This window comes from Erpetoichthys calabaricus, chromosome 18 (assembly GCF_900747795.2).
Source record: "Erpetoichthys calabaricus chromosome 18, fErpCal1.3, whole genome shotgun sequence".
Classification (NCBI taxonomy): domain Eukaryota; kingdom Metazoa; phylum Chordata; class Cladistia; order Polypteriformes; family Polypteridae; genus Erpetoichthys; species Erpetoichthys calabaricus.
In genome coordinates, this window is record NC_041411.2 from 22163064 (window position 1) to 22187148 (window position 24085).

General features: G+C 39.8%; 1 protein-coding gene across 3 annotated transcripts in view; it reads right to left on the reverse strand.

The window, feature by feature from the left end:
* Positions 1 to 24085, reverse strand: part of golga3 (golgin A3) — a 158303-nt gene that overhangs the window by 16205 nt on the left and 118013 nt on the right. The window contains exon 24 of one of the 3 annotated variants that reach the window (XM_051921259.1): positions 15581 to 16366. The exons of the other annotated variants lie outside the window; for them this stretch is intronic. Within the exon in view, the coding sequence (XP_051777219.1) occupies positions 16132 to 16366 (235 nt within the window). The 3' untranslated portion in view covers positions 15581 to 16131. Of the gene's footprint in view, positions 1 to 15580; positions 16367 to 24085 lie in introns of those variants that run through there. 3 annotated transcript variants of the gene reach the window in all.

Consider the following 24085-nt stretch of genomic DNA (forward strand, 5'->3'; position numbering starts at 1 on the left):
GGTAAATTAGTGGCAATTTTTACTCCTATTTGAATTACTCAAAAAAGTAATGCAAAGCTGGATAGTGGTGACTGTATAACAGGCTAAAATTCCATACATCTTTATTTGATCATACCCAGATAGTCACAACAATGGAGTTATATTTTAAGAAGTACAATTTGAAAATCAAATGCGATAATTTATTGAAATACTGACAAACTTACAAAGTCTCCCAATCACAATGTCCCAAGAGTGAGGTAAACGGGAAAGACACGGAGTGAAATTGAGGCAGATGCAGCTCTTCAAAAACTTCCTGCATTTACGCCAGCATATCCACTTAATTGAATGGCCGTCTTTTCCACTACTTTTCAGTATGCAATAGTGAAAAATCCTGAAATAAAAAGACGTAGAAGTCAATTTTCTGCATCGCTAAATTAACCAGAACACATTACCTATGCAGAACACTAAAATAATGTCAAATACTGTGACGGTTAGGCAAACTGCTTGTTTAGGCTACATGTAGTAGTTTAGGACAAACGCCATATCGTTCTCAAACTCACTCTACACCAAAAAAATAAAATATGAACTTTAACTATCCGAGTTTGCTTTAAAGCAAACCAACGAAGTAGGTTAAAAGACGCCACCTTTCTCACCATGTCTCCACATGAAGGGTAAGGTTTCGTAAAGACAAACTTCTTACGTCTGTAACTGACGAAATGTACTAATTACAAAATTGATATGCTTTATACTTACATTCTGAGTAAGATGGCTCTGATGGATAAGAGTTACAGCTGAATGCATTGTAGTAAAGACCTAGAAATCGATGCGAGGGGAAGTCATTAAATTTAACTAGAGTTCAGATCACAGTACTGTAGTTTAAATTATACAAAAATTAGAAATTTATTGAATTAGAAATAAAGGTAAACCCCATTTTTATTAATGATTTTGCATTGCTATTTTAGGTTAACTTCACACATGCCATTTTTTTTTTATATATATATATATATATATATATATATATATATAAAAAACAGTGCAATGAATAGCCTCTGCTCGTAAATCAAAAATCTGGCTTCTGACATACCAATTGTTTAAGCGACCGGCGTAGAGCATTATCATACATTATCAGCAAACTGATCCCTTAGCACATCAACCAACCACACTCCCGGTTTACAGCCTTGAACAATGACATTAATGCACGTTCTTGTAATGATTCCCCTCAAAATAAAAAAAAAAAACCTTTGCAAAGGAATGTGATCCTAAACATTTTGCATTTTCCCCAAACTTTTCCATGGGTTATTACGCTGAGCAATAGAACGATGCTCTCCTCCTGGGCCAGTCCTTCCAACTGTATGTAAAACAATCTGCTTGTTCTAATGGGGTCACCTGACAAGCATTCATATGAAATTTCATCCCTCCATTCAGCAAAAAAAAAAAAAAAAAAAAAGCAAGATTACACTTTTTGGCTAACTAAAAAGATTACAATATGCAAGCTCGAGGCAACTCGTCTTGCAAAGGGGCCAACGTTTCCTCAAAAGCTTGCATATTGTAATTTTTATTGGCTAAAAGGTAATTTTGCTTGACTTTACTACATTCATAATAGCTAACACAGTACAACACCCTAGTACTACAGCCCTCCATTCACAGCAATATAGAGCACTGGGCCATGACCCCAGACAAACATCCCACATTTCCTCACATTATGAGCATAAACCACTTTTACCAGGTTCCATGGAACCATCAAGTCAAAAACAATCATCTTTGCAGCAAATGATCCTTTTCAGATTCTCCTTTACCAGTCTTTCCATTGAGGATCTGAAGCAACAACTCCAGGTGTTGTATACTAAAACACCACATCTGCAGTCCAAGGCACTACCCGAGATCTTCAGGGACACCCTAGACTCTTAAGAGCTGGTCACATTTAACTTTCCTACTACCAATCCGGATTTACACAAACTCAATTCACCTGTATTCTTCAACAAGGCTGCCAACTACACCAAATTTCTGTAGCAAAAGTCCAGCATTGAAAACAAAGGCTCATGCACTTAGACTCAAATTAGCAATTAGATACAATTCAACTCACCAAGGCTTGAATGAGCACAAATGAACTTCCTAACATGTATGAAAACCACAAAAAAAAAAACTAGTGAAATAAAAAGCAAATAGTACAAACAACAAAAGCCTTAGCACAGCATCTTTATCAACCACACTACCGGTTTACAGCCGCAAACAATGACATATTAATGATTCCCCTTAAACCTTGCAAAGAAATGTTATCCAAAAACATTTTGCAATATTTCAAAACTTTTCCATGAGTTGTTACACTCAGCAGTAGAGTGATGTTCTCTCCTTCTGTGCCAGTCCTTCCAATGGTTTGTAAACAATCTGCTTGTTCTAACAGGGTCACCAGACAAGCATTCATAAGATGAAGTTTCATCCCTCCATTCAGTGAAAAGTTAAGCAAAATGACTTATTGGCTAACTAAAAAGAAAGATTACAATATGCAAGCTTTCAAGGCAACTCATCTTGCCTGAAGGGGCTGAAGTTTCCTTGAAAGCTTGCATATTGTAATTTTATTGGCTAACTAAAGTGTCATTTTGCTTGACTTTACTACATTCTTAATGACTAACATAGTACAACATCCTAGTACTACAGCCCTCCATTCACATAGCAATAGAGCACTGGGACCAGGTAGTCCCCAGAAAAATATTCCAGTTTCTCATTATGAGCATAAACCACTTCCTCTTTACCAGGTTCCATGGAACCATCCAAAGTCAAACCCAACAGTCATTTTCTTGCAGCAAAGCATCCTTTAATTTTCTCCTTTAGCAGTTTTATTAACACCTGGAGTTGTTGCTTCAGGTCCTCCAATACTAAACCACCACATCTGCTGTCCAAGGCACTACCCAAAATCTTCAGGCACACCCTAGATGACTCTTTAGAGCTGGTCACATTTTTACTTTACTACCAATCCATATTTACACAAAAAAAAAAACTCAATTCACCTGTATTCAACAAGGCTGCCAACTACATCAAAATTTCTGTAGCAAAGTCCAGCATTTAAAACAAAGGCTCATACACTTAATCATAAACTAACAAGTAATTAGATACAACTCACCAAGGCTTGTATGAATACAAATGAACTTCCTAACATGCATGAAAACCAAAAAACCCACCAACAAAATAAGTAAACAGTGCAACAACAAAACAAGCCAAACTAACAATACATTGTGAAGAAAAACCATGACAAGCCCCCTTATATCAAAAAAAAAAAAAACCTTACAATTAGTTACTACATCTTGACTCTTAGTACACAATATACAAAATAAACTTAAAATTCCCCCTACAAAACCCTTTAAAAAAATAAATAAATACATACCATAAAACCAACCAGTTAAGGCACAGCTTTCACATCCTTGCTGCAAACACCCAGCTCAGCTTTGCTCTCCTTGCACAGCTGCCTTGAGGTGGCTTCTAGGCCAATTTATACAGGTGGGTGGCTTAATTTCTTAAAGAGACACTCACACTATTTAGGCCATCCACTTTACTAATCCTACATAAATGTCACAATCGTCAAATCAGGAATGAGCGCAATATTTTTGTGAAGAGAACAATGCAAGTAACTCAGTTTTAATGCCCCCAGAACTTAAGTGTAAGTGTAAAACAGAGGACCTGGTGACTTCTAACAACCGAGACAAATCTGAGCAAAATAGTAAAACTGTCATATTTATTAAAGACTAACGTTTAGAGCAGAGGTGGCGAACTCCGGTCCTGGAGTGCCGCAGTGGCTACAGGTTTTCATTCTAACCCTTTTCCTAATCAGTGACCAGTTTTCACTGCTAATTAACTTTTTCCCCATCACTTTAATAGCCCTGTTAGAAGAGTTCAGCCCTCTGAATTGATTCCTTTCTTCATTAAATGACAGCCAAGCAGAAATGAGATGTGAAACGAGCTAACAGATGACCAGTTAAAATGGGGCTTCAAACTCCAACCAATTTCACTCCAATCACTTTCTTAATGAGAAGCCAATTCTTGATGTTAATTAAACCCGTTATTTAATTCCATGGCTTGTTGCTGCTCACATTCTGTCACAGCACACATTTTGAAAACTGTTGTTTTTCTGTTTTTTCTAAAAGCACCGTCAAAATGTTTTGGTGACCTGAGAGATCAACCTTACTAAGGCCATCACCTCTTTAATTTCAGATATTGTGTAATGGGCACAGGGGAGCTGGTCATGTGGTGGCTTGTTTTGTGTCTCATTATTGTTTAGTTGCTAATTAAAGAAAAAGAAACAACTATGGGATCTGAATCAAGTTAATTAAAAGAAGTAATCAGCAGCAAAAACTGGTCACTAATTAAGAAGATGGTAAGAATGAAAACCTGCAGCCACTGCGGCACTCGAGGCCTGGAGTTCGCCACCCCTGGTTTAGATAAAAGTCTAAAATGGCCTAGCATTAACAACAATTTTTCAAAAGGTGTCATTCTAAGAGCATTAAGTAAACAATTCTGCAAGCCATTTTGATTTTCACTTGTAGGACACATTTATCATGATAGCATACTAGTGATGTACTTAGAGCTGGAGTAATAATTTTAAACTGCCAACAAAATAATTGTGCAGGAGCAGGTCAGACGTGTGAACCGATAAAAAACAATGCAGGATAGACAGATGGCAACAGGTCTGATTTTTTTAGGGACACTGGTAATGTAATCACTTTAAAGTACAGAATAAAGAAGATAATAATGGAAAATGCAAGTTAAATCAAAAGATGTTATTATGCTTACAGACAATAAAATAATACAACAAAAATGCACATCTTTGTATATAAGACAGGTATTGAAGTAAGGACTGAATGTTGTGAAAATCTTACATTTTGTAGAATAATGTGGAACATTATATTTTCTATTTTATCAGATAATAATAGTAACAAACCATATGTTTTGCATATCTTTGTGTATGTGAAACATAAATAACATCTAGCTTAAAAAAAAAGATACACGTGAGACCCAACCATGATGATGCTGAGTTGTAGTCAGACATGCTACCATCTGCCCTATTGTGCCTCTACTGTAGACTGACACTAAGATCCGCCTTTTCTGACTACAAAATTTAAATCATCATTGTGGTTGTCTCTCTGTTTTTTCAAGAACCAAATGCATTTTTATGCAAGGTTGACCGATTAGTCAAAACCATTTCTTCATTGATTGTCTGCAAATAGCCAAGAATTTGTCAGTGAGTCCATCAGCGAGCATGTATATGTCTCTCACAAACATGCTTGAAGGTTTTTGAACCCCTCAAGGTAGTCCTCATTATTTTAGATATTGTAGGGATATTACACTAAACATTTTAACTCATTTATTATTAGACTATGACATTTAAGAGATGACCAGATATTGTTGTGTGTGGAGCACAAGAACTGTTATCTGGACAGAGAAGTCCAAAATTAAACCGTACTTCCAGAACTTTTCAAGGTTGTCCAAGTGGTCTCTGGCAATCTTCAAAAGGGCGACTTTCATATTATTTTATAGAAAGAGCAAATTCCTGGTGACCTGTTTATAGATGACCTTTTAATTTAAGGTTCTTCTACTTGATCTGTGTGACATCTGTGAATATCATTGTACCTGTTTCCTCTTGTATTTCATGGCGACTCTGCCGAGTCATTTTCGACAAATTGTCAGTCACGCCAAAAAGCAACTTCTCGGGTCTCCCGCTTTGCCAGGATTACAGAGCACCCATCATGTTATTAAAACGAGGAAATACTTTGGAGGGCACAAATGAACGCTATTCCCCTATTTCTGTATGATGCAGTTTATTCAGAACATACTGGAAAATTGCTGCATTTTAAACTTAAAATATATGTAATTCTGCATGGCGTCGGACATAAAATGTGATGTATAAATCGTGACGTATTCTGGCATGGAGCCGTGTCGCTCAGATTTAATTTACGAGATTTATTCAAAATCTCATTAATTACTACGTGTTACGGCCCCGCAGTGAAGCAGTGACAAGGAAATGGGAAAAATGACGGATAGAACTTTATATAATCTTAAGGGAACATATTCATATTTTGTGAAATATTATGTCTACAGTAATCACACAAAAACACAATATTATGTTAAGCTTGTGTGTGCTGGTGTCACGAATCGTGTGCATTTTAAAGGATATTATATTGGATGCGATCAGTCAGACTAACATTAGGTTACAGTCTTCTCTACGTCGAAAAGCTGCAAAAAATATGTCACAGAAAAGGACATATCCTTCTGGAGCAGAGAAAAGAATCCATTCATCCATTATCCAACCCGTTATATCCTATCTACAGGGTCACGGGAGTCTGCTGAAGCCAAACCAAGGCCAACACAGGGCACAAGGCAGGAAACAAACCCCGGGCAGGGTATCAACCAACCGCAGGGCACACACACACACACACTAAGCACATACTAAGCGCACAAAGTTAATTTGTTTTTGAGTTAATTTTATGTTCTTCCAGTTGCATTAAATGCATTGCTTTTGATTATGTCCATTTAAGTTTAACCAGGCATCTTAAATCACAGGTTTAGCTCTCATGTGTTTAGTGGAAGTACAAAGAGTCTCATTAAATATTTCGTAGTTATTGATTACTGGATTGTATTGATAGACTAAAAAGAGGCTTTTATAAACAGTAGTATTTATATTTCGTATATGGTGGAAGTAAAAAAAAAAACCATAATGACTTTTTATAGTGTTTTCACGTTCGGAGTGAAAAGCTAACTGTAGAATGTGTAGATTACCTTTGGCCCAAGTCACTCTGCATAATTATTTAGGAGTCGGATCCATGGAGTCAGAATCAGAGTCGGAAGCAATTGCTGGGTCAGTAAAAGTATACTTACTATGATTCCAACAAAATGTAAATGCTGCAAGTGATGACCGCCTTGTATCTTGTGCCATTTTAATCACATATTCTTTCTTTTCCTAGGACTGTATAAGTATCCACGAGTCTCTCAACTTTCTACCCACCTCAAAACTACTCCATTTTACATAAAAGAAAAGGAGCGATGGAGCTAAATTACTGTATTACAATCACAGTAACTTTTAGATTACTTGATTTTGGTTGTTATTTATTTATTTATTGAACTTCTGCAAAACGCTAAATTTCACACGTTGGACGTATCTATCTATCTATCTATCTATCTATCTATCTATCTATCTATCTATCTATCTATCTATCTATCTATCTATCTATCTCGTTTCATAGACGTAACATCTCCGAGATATATTTTACGACATTTCTCACTGCTTGTCTGATTGAATATAACGCGCATAAATTGCTCAATTCAAGCTATACGTATATACGTATTAACGTCTACATTAAATAACATTGTTTTGCGCAGTCCAGGTACTAAAATAAGGAATCCGAAGAGTTCAGCAGCCTGCTTTTGTTGACTGACATCAAATGAACCAATCATGTTCGTCTATTCCTATTTCGACACTTCTTATTGGCTATAAACTGATTATTAAGAAGCCCGCCAACCAGATTTCCAGAGAATGCATCCACAGCAGTTTAGATTGGTAGTTAATGACGTCGAGAGAGTTTGTAGTTTTCGTTCATTTTTAAATATACAGTATACATATAGTTTCCTTTTCAGTGCACCTTAGGCAGAACTTCAAAAACAGACCTACATTATATGGCAGTTCAACATCAGAGGAGAAGGTTACAGAACAAACATGCCGCAGAAACTGGAGAAAAGGAAAGTGAAAGTCAATTTAAGACTACAGCTGTTCGTTGATTTTACTCCTGAAATTTTAGATTATGTTTCACTCTGACAAAGTAAAAGACCTTCATTCGAAGACCTACAATATATATTTATACGTGTTCACCCGAGGAAAGTGGCAATAAGTTTTCTGCGACAATCGTTCGGTCAGTATAAGTGGCTGTTATTTTTCTACAAGGGTCGATGGTTGCTTCTACAAAAATGGCATTTCATTTGAAGTATACCGTTTGGGCAGTGGAGGCAATACATAAAGCTGAGAAAGTGACCACTTTACCTTTCAAGGACGGGAATAATGCCTTGGAAATATTTAGAGACCAAAGAGAAAGAAAGAAAGAACCAAATTGATTCAAGGACTTTTGCAAAACACACTTCTAGACATATCACTTAAAATAGACTCTGAAAAGAGAAGACTGGTTTGGGAAAATGGAGAAAAACTGGAAAGCGAGAATGGAACACAAGTATTCTTTGTCCTCCAAGAAGCTACGTTTTTGGGGGCTGATCGAGTGGATTCAAGACGAAGAGCCCACAATCAAAATGATGGAAATCTTGGCGACAGCGGATAAGAAGGTAGGACCGCAAAAGCTCAGTCGGCTGCGCGCAATTGCAGCGCGTTCACAATCTGAATGCTTGTATCATACATTCTTTAATGAAAAAATCATCAAACTTTTATAACGTTCAACAACACTCAGGCTGAGAGACGGTGTTCAAGATTTGGGATCATGATTGGCATACGAGGCAGCACCATGACACTCGTTCTCGGAGCGTGGGGACTTTACAGTTACAGCTAAGGTAATTCAGAATATCCACTGCAGGAGGAGAACGGAGGATAGATTTGGTGTTACAAGGTAACAATGTTTTTTTGATTTTTTTAAAATTCCGCTACCCCCTGAACATCACATTTTTCACCCTGATCCTGTTTCATATTGATTGACTAGAACAGATGGCATTTGAGACGTTTTTATGGGTTGAACAGATGACATGTACAGTGGTGTGAAAAACTATTTGCCCCCTTCCTGATTTCTTATTCTTTTGCATGTTTGTCACACAAAATGTTTCTGATCATCAAACACATTTAACCATTAGTCAAATATAACACAAGTAAACACAAAATGCAGTTTGTAAATGGTGGTTTTTATTATTTAAGTAGAAAAAAAAATCCAAACCTACATGGCCTTGTGTGAAAAAGTAATTGCCCCCTGAACCTAATAACTGGTTGGGCCACCCTTAGCAGCAATAACTGCAATCAAGCGTTTGCGATAACTTGCAATGAGTCTTTTACAGCGCTCTGGAGGAATTTTGGCCCACTCATCTTTGCAAAATTGTTGTAATTCAGCTTTATTTGAGGGTTTTCTAGCATGAACCGCCTTTTTAAGGTCATGCCATAGCATCTCAATTGGATTCAGTTCAGGACTTTGACTAGGCCACTCCAAAGTCTTCATTTTGTTTTTCTTCAGCCATTCAGAGGTGGATTTGCTGGTGTGTTTTGGGTCATTGTCATGTTGCAGCACCCAAGATCGCTTCAGCTTGAGTTGACGAACAGATGGCCGGACATTCTCCTTCAGGATTTTTTGGTAGACAGTAGAATTCATGGTTCCATCTATCACAGCAAGCCTTCCAGGTCCTGAAGCAGCAAAACAACCCCAGACCATCACACTACCACCACCATATTTTACTGTTGGTATGATGTTCTTTTTCTGAAATGCTATGTTCCTTTTACGCCAGATGTAACGGGACATTTGCCTTCCAAAAAGTTCAACTTTTGACTCATCAGTCCACAAGGTATTTTCCCAAAAGTCTTGGCAATCATTGAGATGTTTCTTAGCAAAATTGAGACGAGCCCTAATGTTCTTTTTGCTTAACAGTGGTTTGCGTCTTGGAAATCTGCCATGCAGGCTGTTTTTGCCCAGTCTCTTTCTTATGGTGGAGTCGTGAACACTGACCTTAATTGAGGCAAGTGAGGCCTGCAGTTCTTTAGACGTTGTCCTGGGGTCTTTTGTGACCTCTCGGATGAGTCTTCTCTGCACTCTTGGGGTAATTTTGGTCGGCCGGCCACTCCTGGGAAGGTTCACCACTGTTCCATGTTTTTGCCATTTGTGGATAATGGCTCTCACTGTGGTTCGCTGGAGTCCCAAAGCTTTAGAAATGGCTTTATAACCTTTACCAGACTGATAGATCTCAATTACTTCTGTTCTCATTTGTTCCTGAATTTCTTTGGATCTTGGCATGATGTCTAGCTTTTGAGGTGCTTTTGGTCTACTTCTCTGTGTCAGGCAGCTCCTATTTAAGTGATTTCTTGATTGAAACAGGTGTGGCAGTAATCAGGCCTGGGGGTGGCTACGGAAATTGAACTCAGGTGTGATACACCACAGTTAGGTTATTTTTTAACAAGGGGGCAATTACTTTTTCACACAGGGCCATGTAGGTTTGGATTTTTTTTCTCCCTAAATAATAAAAACCATTTAAAAACTGCATTTTGTGTTTACTTGTGTTATATTTGACTAATGGTTAAATGTGTTTGATGATCAGAAACATTTTGTGTGACAAACATGCAAAAGAATAAGAAATCAGGAAGGGGGCAAATAGTTTTTCACACCACTATAAGGTGCTTTTACTGATATTAAAATCCCTGTCAAATTTGATCTGAAGACAGAGTAAGGGTTAAGATCATATACAGTACATTCAAAAAGTATTCAAACCTTTTCTTTTTCTGGACACTTCATTATGTTTTACATTTAATGTTCTAAATGGGTAGATTTTATATTTTTGTGTATTTAAGGTTCCACAATACTGCATGTTGCGACAAAAACTAAACCATGTAGTCAAAGGAACTCTCCATAGACCTTTGTAATCATATTACAGTGAGGCATAGTTCCAGACAAGGTATAAAACCACTTCTTAAAGCTTTGAGTGTTCCCGGGACCACAGTGGCTTCACTGATTGTGAAATGGAAGAAGTCTGGAAACCACCAAGACTCTTCTTAGAGTTTGCTATCTAGCCAAACTGAGTAATCAGGAAAGAAGGGTCTCAGTCAGGGAGGTGACCAAGAACCCAATAATCATTTTAACAACACTTTGGAAATTGTCTGTTGAGATAGGAAACCTGTCGGAAGGACTACCATCTGAGCAGAACTTCATCAATCAGACGGAAGCCACTCTTGAATAAAAGGCATATAACAGCTCATTTGAAGTTTGCCAAACGACTTTTAATGGACTGTGATAGCATAAGGAAAAATATTCTCTGGTCAGATGAGATAAAAAAAAAAAGTAGTCTTTGGGCAGAACTCCAAGCACACTGTCTGGCTAAGACCTGCTCTTAAATTCACTGCTCTTCTCCTGCCTAATACCATCCTTCCATTACATTGAGGCATGGTGATGGTGGTGGCAGCATCATGCTATGGAGGTGCTTCTCAGCAGCAAGGACAGGGAGACTGGTTGGAATTGAGGGAAGGATGAATGCAGCCAAACATAGCTAATTATTTGAAGAAAATCTGCTCCAGAGTACATGCAACCTCAGACTTGGGTGATACTTTACCTTTTAGCAGAATGGTGACCTGAAGACAATGCTGGAGTGGCGTCAGGACAAGTCTCTGACTGTCCTTGAGTACTCCAGTCAAAGCCCAGACTTAAACCCCATAGAACATCAGTTCAAGAAGATGGTAGTTTATAGATGCGTCCCATACAGTGTGGCAGAGCTTGAGAGGATCTGCCAGGAAGAAATGGATAAACTGCCTAAAAATAAAAGGTGTGCAAAGCTTACATAGAATTACCCAAGAAGAATCGAAGCTGGAATTGCTGCCAATGGGGCTTATACAAAGTTTTGAATTATGGGTTTGAATACATATATGAATGAGAGATTACAGTTTTTGATATTTTTTTAATTTGTATATCTTTCTGAAAACACATTTTCAGTTTGTCATTATGGGTTACTGAGTGTAGATTACTGGACATACATGGCAATTTTATCAATTTAAACTTAAATATACAACACAGTTAAGTGTGCAGAAAGTGAAGGGGTGTGAATACTTTCTGAATCTATGTATAGTTGTATCCTTATTCTGTTTGAGTAGCATATGCAAATAAGAATGACTGTACTCTCTTCATGTAACAATGATGACCCTAGAAACTTAATAGAAGTACAATTTGTTAAAATGCAGGATATAGGAAAAAGTAGTTAATTAATTCATCTAAAGAATAACAGACTGTTGTAATACTTTATAATCCAGCTGTTTAGATCTGTTGCTTGCTGTTCTACAGTTAATATAGTTAACCCCCAGTTTCTTAAATGTCATTTAAGACATTGGTTTCCAGTTCATTCTAGAGGTACTTTTTGTACATATGAACTCATAAATTGATTAGGCCTTTATAATACCAATAACGCAGGACTGGAACTCAACATGTGATAGACCTAGGGTAAGATATGTGTCATATTGCATAAAAATATTGGACAATAGTTTAGCAAAATCATAGACTATCCAATTCCCAGAGAGGGTGGGGTGGCTAACTAGCTTGGGAGAAGTAAACTTTGATTTGACTTGACCTTAAGTCTCCATCCTTAATATTTTTTCTTCTTCCCCTGTTGCATGACCATAGTATAATGTATTTTACAATACATTACAATACCACTTAATCACTCAGTGCAGGGAGCCAAAGTGGTCACAATAAAACAAGTAAGAATTTCACTCAGCTCTGTACAAATGACAATAATAAACCAATCTACAGGACTTCCCCTGCTAGTTGATTATTAAAAAAAGGAATCACAAAGGAGAAAGCCTTTTATCATCTGTTACACTGATTCACTTAAAGGGAAATACAATATATCATTTGACATTATCCTGGCAATAATCCATAATTTTAAAACTACTAAAATTGAACCAATACAGTGAAGATGATAAAAAAACTCCTAAAGTACAATGTCTAGTTGCACCATGAGGGTCACCACATCTTCACTATTTGTATAACAGCATGCTATCTGGAAGAATCAATAAAAGCAAACCATCATTAATGTCAAGAAACAACTTGAAGCAACTAAAGTTGGCCAAAATGCTTTTTGAACTAGTACTGGGTGCCATGTTGAGATGAAACCAAATTGAACACTTGTCATTCTCACCCTCAGAAAGTTTAACATACAAAGGAAATGATGTAATTGCCACCATGAAATGTGGTGGATTGATGTGGGCTTATTCTGTTGCTCCCAAGGCCCTTGGTAAGATCACTGGCATTATACACTTGATATATATCAGTACACTCTGGTTGCTTCTGGTAGAACATCAGAAAATTGTGACAAGAACACGCTATTCAACCCAACGTGCTCATCCATCCTATTCACCTAAATTGTTAAAATAATATCAAGTTGAGATTTGCATGTCCCTAAAGTCCTACTCATGACAGTACTTGGTAATTTATTTCATTTGTCTACAGTTCTTGTGGTAAAGGAAACTCTATAATATTCATATGAAACCTGCCTTTAACAAGCTCCCAGCCATTTAACTTAAGAATAACCTCCATTGACTTGTACTGTATACATCGTGATATATATAACATAACATTCTACTAGTGCTCTTGATCGTTACTGTACACTGTTTTGATGTTAATCATGATGAGTACGCTATAACCCCTTGGCCCTTCTGATAAGATGTACTTTAATGTTTCAGCCCTTTGGTTGGTTTCTCATAGAATTCCAGTGTATGTGTGAAAACCGACCTTCCTTGTCTGACACTACACTATTTGTATTGGTTCCTGAAAGCAAAGTTCATGCAGTCCAAACTTCTTCAGTCTCTCCTCATAGCACATATATATCAGTCCTCATAGGCAAGTAGGCAAGTAATCCCCTCCTACCATATACCTTTTAATATGTATTGAGAGGGCAGCAACGCCTGTGCCACACAGGATCAAGGTAAATCACTAAATCCAAAAGCTAGTTTAAGAAGGCATTTGGAGTGTTCAGGAGTTGCTTTGCAAGTGTGTCTTGATCACCTGTGCAGGTCTCAACACCCTGGCATTAATCCCGTCTGCCTCACGAAAAGAAGCTCCACATCTGCATAACTTTTAATACTTATTCTAGGCCTGACACTGGTAACACAACAGGAAGTGATGCGTACTAGACAAACATTATTATGAACAACATTTATTTAAGCTGGCAACATATTGCAACATGATGTATTAGAATATTGACAACTGGTTTGTGAGAAATTAATACACATTTGTACCCTTCTGCCACAACACCACTCACCAGGAAACCAGATGGGAAGATGAGAGAAGTATATTTGTAAACACTGCACCAGCTTAATCAGTCAAGGTATTTAAAATAAAAGCACTGACAGTTCTTGGAATTCCCACCATTGCCAAAAAAACTTTTTTCCATACTACTTCAGTTTTAGGCAATTTGATTTGGTTAGAACCATACCAATAAAAGTCTGATAGAAACATAATAAATCAGGATAAAAGCAATTAGCATTTCTCAACTGACTATATCCAACTCTTTTAACAATTAAACCTTGGATATTCTCATCCAGTTAGTGCCGAGGACAAAAGAAGCTCACAAGTTTTGCATAGCCACTGGTATGAAACCTGGAACTCCTAGTCTTGACAGATATAGGCTGTTTACATATTGGAAGAAGAGTGAACAGAAGATTGATGGTCTTCTAGGGGTCAGATCAGGTCATTATGGTCAAACTTGTAGGGCTGCATGAGTCCACAGTGAGCATCTTAGGATTTTAGGTGTACTACACTCCACTCTCTTGCTGTTTCTTGTCCTCGGCAGCGATGGAAAACTGAAACAGAAAAGGTCAAATCAGTGGTGGCCCAGGAGAAAAGGGTCATTGTTTCCCGTGAGGCGGAGTGGTGGCTCTGAGGCTAGGGATCTGCACTGGCAATCGGAAGGTTGCCGGTTCGAATCCCGTAAATGCAAATAGGGACTCTGGTCTGTTGGGCCCTTCAGCAAGGCCCTTAACCTGCAATTGCTGAGTGCTTTGAGTAGTGAGAAAAGTGCTATATAAATGCAAAGAATTATTAGTCTCATAAAGAATATCCTTCTTTGCTGGAAATGGTGGTACCCAGTAATTTCAAGTTTTCCTCTAGTTATATAAGCTGGCTACTGATAAATAGCAGAGTTTTCTTTTGTTTCACTTAAAGTCCACCATCCATTTTTCTGACATGCATTTAATTCCAATTAATTTAGGCTGTACTGTTTAATCAGTTGTTATCTTATTCTAGAAGCAGAGAGACTGAATTCAGGATGAGTGTTGCTAGATTATCTTGACAGAATATGAATATGAAAAGAATTCTTTTGTGCGTTACAAATAAAGGTGTGGTGATAATGCACAACCTTCTGGGGCACCTGTCTTCGATGTGAGGGACTTAGGGATGTTATAACCCCTACATCCTACAGGAATTTAAATCCAATAACAGAATACAGTTATACTTTCTTTTTTTGATATGCATGTTCCATAAACAACCCAACTTTCTTCCATACCCAGAATGGCAATACAAATATCATGATTTAAGACGTTCTGAATTACCTTTAAATACCATCTTAACAAATACAAAATAAAATGTTATCTTTTTGAAACATTCATTGCAATAAATTTAAAGGTACCCTTAGTGAAACAGTTTAGTAGTTTTACACTTTCATCCTCCAAGTCCCAGCTATATAAACTTTTCTCTCATGGACAAATACATCCCCCCAAAACAACAAAAAAAAAATAACACAGTTCTTCAACTTAACATACAATGAATACAAGTGTCCTTGCATCCACACAAGCAAAGCATTTTTTTTTTTAATCGTTTTTCCTATATATTTTTCTGACTGATATTATATTTTTCAAATAAATGGCATTTTCTGTACATATAAATATAAAATGAGTAACAACATCTCGGCAAACAGGCTTTAAAGTGGCAGATATTTGGGATTCTGTGCGATTCCATGTTTGTAAAACAAAGTAAAAAAAAAAAAACATTGCACAAAAACAAGTAAATAAAATTATAATCAAATGATGAAGAAAGGGATGTAAGGAGGAAAAACCCTCTAGAGACCCAGCTCAATATACTGATTTAGGAGACAGAGGGAGAAAACATGCTGTTATAAATTAAATATATTCTTCTTCGTATCATTTGCTTTGCCAATTCAATTCCTAAACTTGCACCAACAGCTGTTTATACATAAGGTGCTGCAGTTTTGTTTTGTGGGTCTTACATTGAGTATTATATTGGTCATTAACAAACAAAACCACTGCAGATTATAGATTAACACCCCAATTTTATCATGTTATTAATGTTATTTTATATTTGCTTCAGAAAAAGCAGCCACCACAAGTGAACTGACCACTTATCCCCATAAACCCAGATGTTTAAACAAATACATTTATTACTGCTGATCCTTGTCTTCCTTTTGATGCCCACATTAGAGTGACTAAGGAGACTCGCTTGAGGGGAGCATGTGAATATTTTCCATGTCATCTGCTAGTGTGCTCCCACTGGGATCAATCGTCACTGGCTTGCTTTTACTCTGTTTAGTTTCTGATTGTGTACCATTGTTACTTGTCAGTTCTGTTAGCTCTCCTTCAGTGCTATTCCAGGTGCATATGGACTGATGAATGGTAACTGTGTGTTCCTCCATTTGTTTCTGCAGACTGTCCATCTCCTGCCTGTTTGGTACAAAAACAATATACATAAGGAGTAGTCTATTACAATATAAAGAAGAAAAAACTTCAGTTATCCATGTTCCAATTCTAAGGAAGAAGCAGAATAGTTTTATTTCAGCTCTGCTGTTCTTACACCATATTATTCCAGATAATCAGATTAAGTATGCTAAAAATTAAACCGCGAAGAGACAATTAAGTACAGTTTAATTTGTTTTATACAAAGTCTTTATATTGACACTTCTGAACCTGTGCTTGTGTTGATTGGGGGTGTGGGAGTTGCTAGGTCATGTAACTCCTGATTGAGACAGTATAGCATTTTTAGTAAGCATCCTGGTATGTCCAATACATAATACAGAAAGTGTGTTTTAATTAAGAAATGGACATAGTTGTATTCCATACAATAGACAATAGAAATTAGTTCTCAAATTTATTATCTTAATTTAAAACAAAAAGTCAGCATTTTAAGATTGAAATTTACAGTACTTTCTGGACGATAGCCAATGTAAAGAGGGGAGGAGCAAAACCATTTACAACGTTTATGTGCAGGAAGAAGTTAATAATCAACTTTCAATTTAATTAAGGTCATCTATAAACAGTGTTATAAGGTAATGTTTAGTACTAGGTGTCCATGTTACCATATTTGAACTGCAGAGTAGTAAGTTAATGATTTACAGGCTGAACCTAAAGTATTACAGTAGTCATTTCTGCTTGAAACAAATTAACTATTTTAGCCAGTATTTTTTTCTGGAGAAAGCAGGTTTTAAAGTTTAGAAATTTTTAATGAACTCACCAACGGATTTTGAATTGAGTATTTTGCCTTACTAATTGTTACATAAATATTTAATCAGTGTTATTTTTAATTATATTTCTGAATTTCCCCATAGGATTCATAATGTTTATCATAAGAGAAGCCCATGTTGTAGAAATTACATAATGAATTAATTTATTTTTGGGCCTCCACCTTAATTGCTTTTATTTATCACAGACATGAAACACACAGCAGACTTCACAAACTGAAAAGCTATGATATCTAGTTAACCCAGGCATTAACCAGATAGCAGAAATTCATACCCCATTCTTAAAAAAAAAAAAAAAAAAAATCAAGTATTTCATTAGACCTGATTTAACTCACAATGCATAGAAATACAATTAATGTTGTCTTTAGTATTTAGTAACCCTTTAGTATTTGTGCCTGCTAGCTGAAATTGCATTTTTGAAATAATTATTTGAGCAAAGTGTTATTCAGTTTGCTAACCCAAATTGTTTTTTGTTTCAGGGTTGAAATGAATCGGACATGAGGCAGGTGGTAATCAGGACAATACAATAGCCCATTGCAAGATATGCTCAAAATGCCATCTTTGGGCTGTGGGAAGAAAGTGGATCATCTAAAAAGAAACATACAGGCACAGGGAGAAAGTGCAAGACCAACACAGAGTGACTGGAACAGAACCTAGAACACCCTGCTATGGTAAGCAGTAGCACTAACCACTACTTTTCTCACACTCTAATAAATGAATATATGAATCTATCAATTATTTGCTTAATTGACATGGATTCTTGGATGAAACATGTGAATAATCTTCTAACCACATCATCAAACCTTCTCCTGTTAATTGATTTTGACCTACCTAGGAAAACAATACCAAGAATCTTAAGTAAAACACCTCAGTAACTGAGTCACTGATAAAGCAAATGTTTGAAATGAAAAACTTGCATATTCTGCAGTCCCCTTTGTCCAGGATTTAGAAGTTCTAAATAAGGTAAATCAATCACTTCTAAAGATTAGATATCCATCCTTTTTCCTAGCAGGTAAGTTAATCCATCCATCCATCCATTGTCTCCCGCTTATCCGAGGTTGGGTCGCGGGGGCAGCAGCTTGAGCAGAGATGCCCAGACTTCCCTCTCCCCGGCCACTTCTTCTAGCTCTTCCGGGAGAATCCCAAGGCGTTCCCAGGCCAGTCGAGAGACATAGTCCCTCCAGCGTGTCCTGGGTCTTCCCCGGGGCCTCCTCCCGGTTGGACGTGCCCGGAACACCTCACCAGGGAGGCGTCCAGGAGGCATCCTGATCAGATGCCCGAGCCACCTCATCTGACTCCTCTCGATGCGGAGGAGCAGCGGCTCTACTCTGAGCCCCTCCCGGATGACTGAGCTTCTCACCCTATCTTTAAGGGAAAGCCCAGACACCCTGCGGAGGAAACTCATTTCAGCCGCTTGTATTCGCGATCTCGTTCTTTCGGTCACTACCCATAGCTCATGACCATAGGTGAGGGTAGGAACATAGATCGACTGGTAAATTGAGAGCTTCGCCTTGCGGCTCAGCTCCTTTTTCACCACGACAGACCGATGCAATGCCCGCATTACTGCGGATGCCGCACCGATCCGCCTGTCGATCTCACGCTCCATTCTTCCCTCACTCGTGAACAAGACCCCGAGATACTTGAACTCCTCCATTTGGGGCAGGATCTCGCTACCAACCCTGAGAGGGCACTCCACCTTTTTCTGGCTGAGGACCATGGTCTCGGATTTGGAGGTGCTGATTCTCATCCCAGCCGCTTCACACTCGGCTGCGAACCGATCCAGAGAGAGCTGAAGATCACGGCCTGATGAAGCAAACAGGACAACATCATCTGCAAAAAGCAGTGACCCAATCCTGAGCCCACCAAACTGGACCCCCTCAACACCCTGGCTGCGCCTAGAAATTCTGTCCATAAAAGATATGAACAGAATCGGTGACAAAGGGCAGCCCTGGCGGAGTCCAACTCTCACTGGAAACGGGTTCGACTTACTGCCGGCAATGCGGACCAAGCTCTGGCACCGATCGTACAGGGACTGAACAGCCCTTATCAGGGGGGCCGGTACCCCATACTCTCGGAGTACCCCCCACAGGATTCCCCGAGGGACACGGTCGAATGCCTTTTCTAAGTCCACAAAACACATGTAGACTGGTTGGGCAAACTCCCATGCACCCTCCAGGACCCTGCTAAGGGTATAGAGCTGGTCCACTGTTCCGCGACCAGGACGAAAACCACACTGTTCCTCCTGAATCCGAGGCTCGACTATCCGACGGACCCTCCTCTCCAGGACCCCTGAATAGACTTTTCCAGGGAGGCTGAGGAGTGTGATCCCTCTGTAGTTGGAACACACCCTCCGATCCCCCTTCTTAAACAGGGGGACCACCACCCCGGTCTGCCAATCCAGAGGCACTGTCCCTGATGTCCATGCGATGTTGCAGAGGCGTGTCAGCCAAGACAGTCCTACAACATCCAGAGCCTTGAGGAACTCCGGGCGTATCTCATCCACCCCCGGGGCCCTACCACCAAGGAGTTTTTTGACCACCTCGGTGACCTCAGTCCCAGAGATGGGGGAGTCCACCTCTGAGTCCCCAGGCTCTGCTTCCTCATTGGAAGGCATGTTAATGGGATTGAGGAGGTCTTCGAAGTATTCCCCCCACCGACCCACAACATCCCGAGTCGAGGTCAGCAGCGCACCATCCTCACCATATACAGTGTTGACACTGCACTGCTTCCCCTTCCTGAGACGCCGGATGGTGGACCAGAATCTCCTCGAAGCCGTCCGAAAGTCATTCTCCATGGCCTCCCCAAACTCCTCCCACGCCCGAGTTTTTGCCTCAGCAACCACCAAAGCCGCATTCCGCTTGGCCTGCCGGTACCTATCAGCTGCCTCCGGGGTCCCACAGGACAAAAGGGTCCTGTAGGACTCCTTCTTCAGCTTGACGGCATCCTTCACCGTCGGTGTCCACCAGCGGGTTCGGGGATTGCCGCCACGACAGGCACCGACCACCTTACGGCCACAGCTCCGGTCAGCTGCCTCAACAATAGAGGCACGGAACATGGCCCATTCGGACTCAATGTCCCCCACCTCCCTCGGGATGTGGTCAAAGTTCTGCCGGAGGTGGGAGTTGAAGCTACTTCTGACAGGGGGCTCTGCCAGACGTTCCCAGCAGACCCTCACAACACGTTTGGGCCTACCACGCCTGACCGGCATCCTCCCCCACCATCGAAGCCAACTCACCACCAGGTGGTGATCAGTTGACAGCTCCGCCCCTCTCTTCACCCGAGTGTCCAAGACATGTGGCCGCAAGTCCGACGACACGACCACAAAGTCGATCATCGAACTGAGGCCTAGGGTGTCCTGGTGCCAAGTGCACATATGAACACCCCTATGCTTGAACATGGTGTTCGTTATGGACAATCCGTGACGAGCACAGAAGTTCAATAACAAAACACCGCTCGGGTTCAGATCAGGGGGGCCATTCCTCCCAATCACGCCCTTCCAGGTCTCACTGTCATTGCCCACGTGAGCATTGAAGTCTCCCAGCAGAACAAGGGAGTCCCCAGAAGGTATGCCCTCTAGCACCCCCTCCAGGGACTCCAAAAAGGGTGGGTACTCCGAACTGCTGTTCGGTGCATACGCACAAACAACAGTTAGGACCCGTCCCCCCACCCGAAGGCGAAGGGAGGCTACCCTCTCGTCCACCGGGGTAAACCCCAATGTACAGGCTCCAAGTTGGGGGGCAATAAGTATACCCACACCTGCTCGGCGCCTCTCACCGGGGGCAACTCCAGAGTGGTAGAGAGTCCAGCCCCTCTCAAGGAGATTGGTTCCAGAGTCCAAGCTCTGCGTCGAGGTGAGTCCGACTATATCTAGCCGGAACCTCTCAACTTCGCGCACTAGCTCAGGCTCCTTCCCCTTCAGAGAGGTGACATTCCACGTCCCAAGAGCCAGTTTCTGTAGCCGAGGATCGGACCGCCAAGGTCCCCGCCTTCGGCCACCACCCAACTCACACTGCACCCGACCTCCTTGGCCCCTCCCATAGGTGGTGAGCCCATGGGAAGGGGGACCCACGTTGCCTCTTCGGGCTGTGCCCGGCCGAGCCCCATGGGTGCAGGCCCGGCCACCAGGCGCTCGCCATCGAGCCCCACCTCCAGGCCTGGCTCCAGAGTGGGGCCCCGGTGACCCGCGTCCGGGCAAGGGAAAACGCCGTCCAAAATTGTTTTTCTTCATAGGAGGTTTGTTTAACCGCTCTTTGTCTCATCCCTCACCTAGGACCAGTTTGCCTTGGGTGGCCCTACCAGGGGCATAAAGCCCCGGACAACAGAGCTCCTAGGATCATTGGGACACGCAAACCCCTCCACCACGATAAGGTGACGGTTAAAGGAGGGGAGGTAAGTTAATACTTGACTATAAGTCACATTAAGTTAAGAAAATGTCATTAAGAGGCAGGATTACTGCTGCAACGTTTTTTTCTTTGTAATGGACTTAATTTAACATGTTACATTTATATATAGCTAACATTCTCAACTAATTCCATTAATGATTCTCAATTAGTGAATAGGTTTCAGTTGAGGAAAGTCATTGGTAACAGCTATAGTAGAATACTTATTGGACTAGAAGTGTATGTCCTAATCTTCACCCCTAACCCACTGCTTACAACAAAGCAGTTTCAAAATCCTGGTCCCAGTGAGCGGACAATCTTAAGGTAAGTTAGAAATAGGCCAAAAATTCTGTCAAAAGTTATTGAGGATGTTGTAGCCTCTCAACGCACCAGTTACTTAACTTCTAATAATTTGATGGAACCCTTTCAGTCTGGTTTCAGGCACAGCACAGATGTGAAACTGCTCTGCTATGGGTAACCAATGATTTACTTATGGCAGCAAACTCTGGACAAACCAGGATATTAATTCTGTCAGACCTAAGCGCAGCATTTGACACAGTCAGACATGACATTCTACTGTCTAGAATGAAAAACATGCTGGGTATCTTTGGCACTACCCTCCAGTGCTTTGTCTTACCTGACTGATAGGCAAGAGTTGCTTAGTCTTGGCAAAAGCAGGTGCAGCTCCGCGCCAGTCACACAAAGAGTTTGTCAGGGCTCTGTCCTCAGCCCTCTGCTCTTCTGTGTCTGTTTTTATGCAGATGATAAACTATTTCAATGTTAAAAGCAAAACTTTAGAGCTTTCTCAGCTCATAACTTGCCTCCGTAAAATTAAAACCTGGATGGAGCAGAACTCTAAAATTAAATTGCAACAAAACGGAACTACTGCAAACTGGCACTAAAGCACAACTTAAGAAAATGAGCTCCTTCTCATTCACTCTAAACAGTGATTTCATCAGACCTTCTAATGCAAGGAATCTTGGTGTCATTTTCGATTCCTCCCTTTCTTATTCCACCCACATAAAACATTAAACTCCCACTTTCACCTTCATAACATATCCTGTGTTCACTCATTTCTCTCCTTTAATGCGGAGAAACTTCTCCCGGTTTTTAATCACATCCTGCATCGATTACTGTACCTACCTACTGGCAGGTTTCCCTTCTAATCTTATATCACAGCTCCAGTTGATGCCAAGCTCTGCTTCAAGAGTCCTAACACAGACCAGCAAACACATCACACCCATCCTGCTTTGTCTTCAGTGGCTTCCCAAGTCTAAAAGAATCAAATATAAAATTCTATTATTTACCTACAAAGCTTTAAATGGCTTTGCACTGGACTACATTAGTGACCTTCTCCATCACTCTGCTCCTGTTCACCCACTAAGGTCCTCTGATTCTGTCAATCATCTTGTTCTCCACACTAACCTGCACTCTATGGGTGACAGTGCCTTCAGCTGTATAGCACCCAGACTTTGGAATGACCTCCCTAAATTAGATCAGCCAACTCCATTCATTTTTTTAAAAAACGGAACACTCATCTTTTCAGGAAGGCATTTAATATAACCGGATATTCTGCCACTCTGTTTACCTACCTCTCTAGATGCTCAGGATAATTTGTGTGTGTATGTTATATCACAAATGTGTTCAGGCTTTTCTTTTAGTATAGAAAAAATATTGGTATTTTACTCTGGTTTGTCTTTTATACTACTTAATGCTTTGCATCTCCTGTATTTATCTGTTCAGCGTTATAAGCAGAACTATTTGCACCCAATATTAAATATATCCTGCTGTTTAAGTTCCTTGAGCATGGGAAAGGCACTATATTAAATTTTGAGTAGATACATTGATTTTACAGTTATTCCAATTTTAAAAACTACAGTATTTACTTGTAGACTGCAGAATAATTTACATTACTTACCATTTAAACGTAGTGAGACACTCAAAATATTTAAGTTGGCCATCCATTCGTTCCAAGTCACTCAACATTTGGCAAACACACATTGAGTTTTGCTGGCTCCACTTGCTGCAACCACCAACGTGTATTTGTAAAGCTTGGTCTTCCTCAATGTTCTAATGGAGACCGAAGGTCCACCCATTATCTCCTGCATTTTCATGTTTTCTTTATTTACAATTTTCCACAATTTTTGTACTTGTTAGCTTATTTTGTCACTGTATTTAATTTTAACAGTGCACAAGTGTCAAATGCTCAATCAAGAATTGATCATGTGTTAATTTCTTCCCAGTTTTGAAGTTTACTGTACATCCTTTCACTGGTTATTTTTCTCTACCATTACAATGATGCCTTGCTCTATACTGTAGCCTCTCAGCGAATACATTTACTTTTAATACTTGCCCTTAAAAATATGTGAGCTATATTCATATTATGCTCCTGTTGTAAATGGCAGACTTCTTGCATATGTTGTATTTATGGTCCTGTTCATTTTTAGCACAACTGAATATTTAACCTATGCACGTCAATTTCCACAATACTGTAACCAATCTGCATTTTCAAAGGAGTTCATTGCAGTATTTACAAACCCTGATGA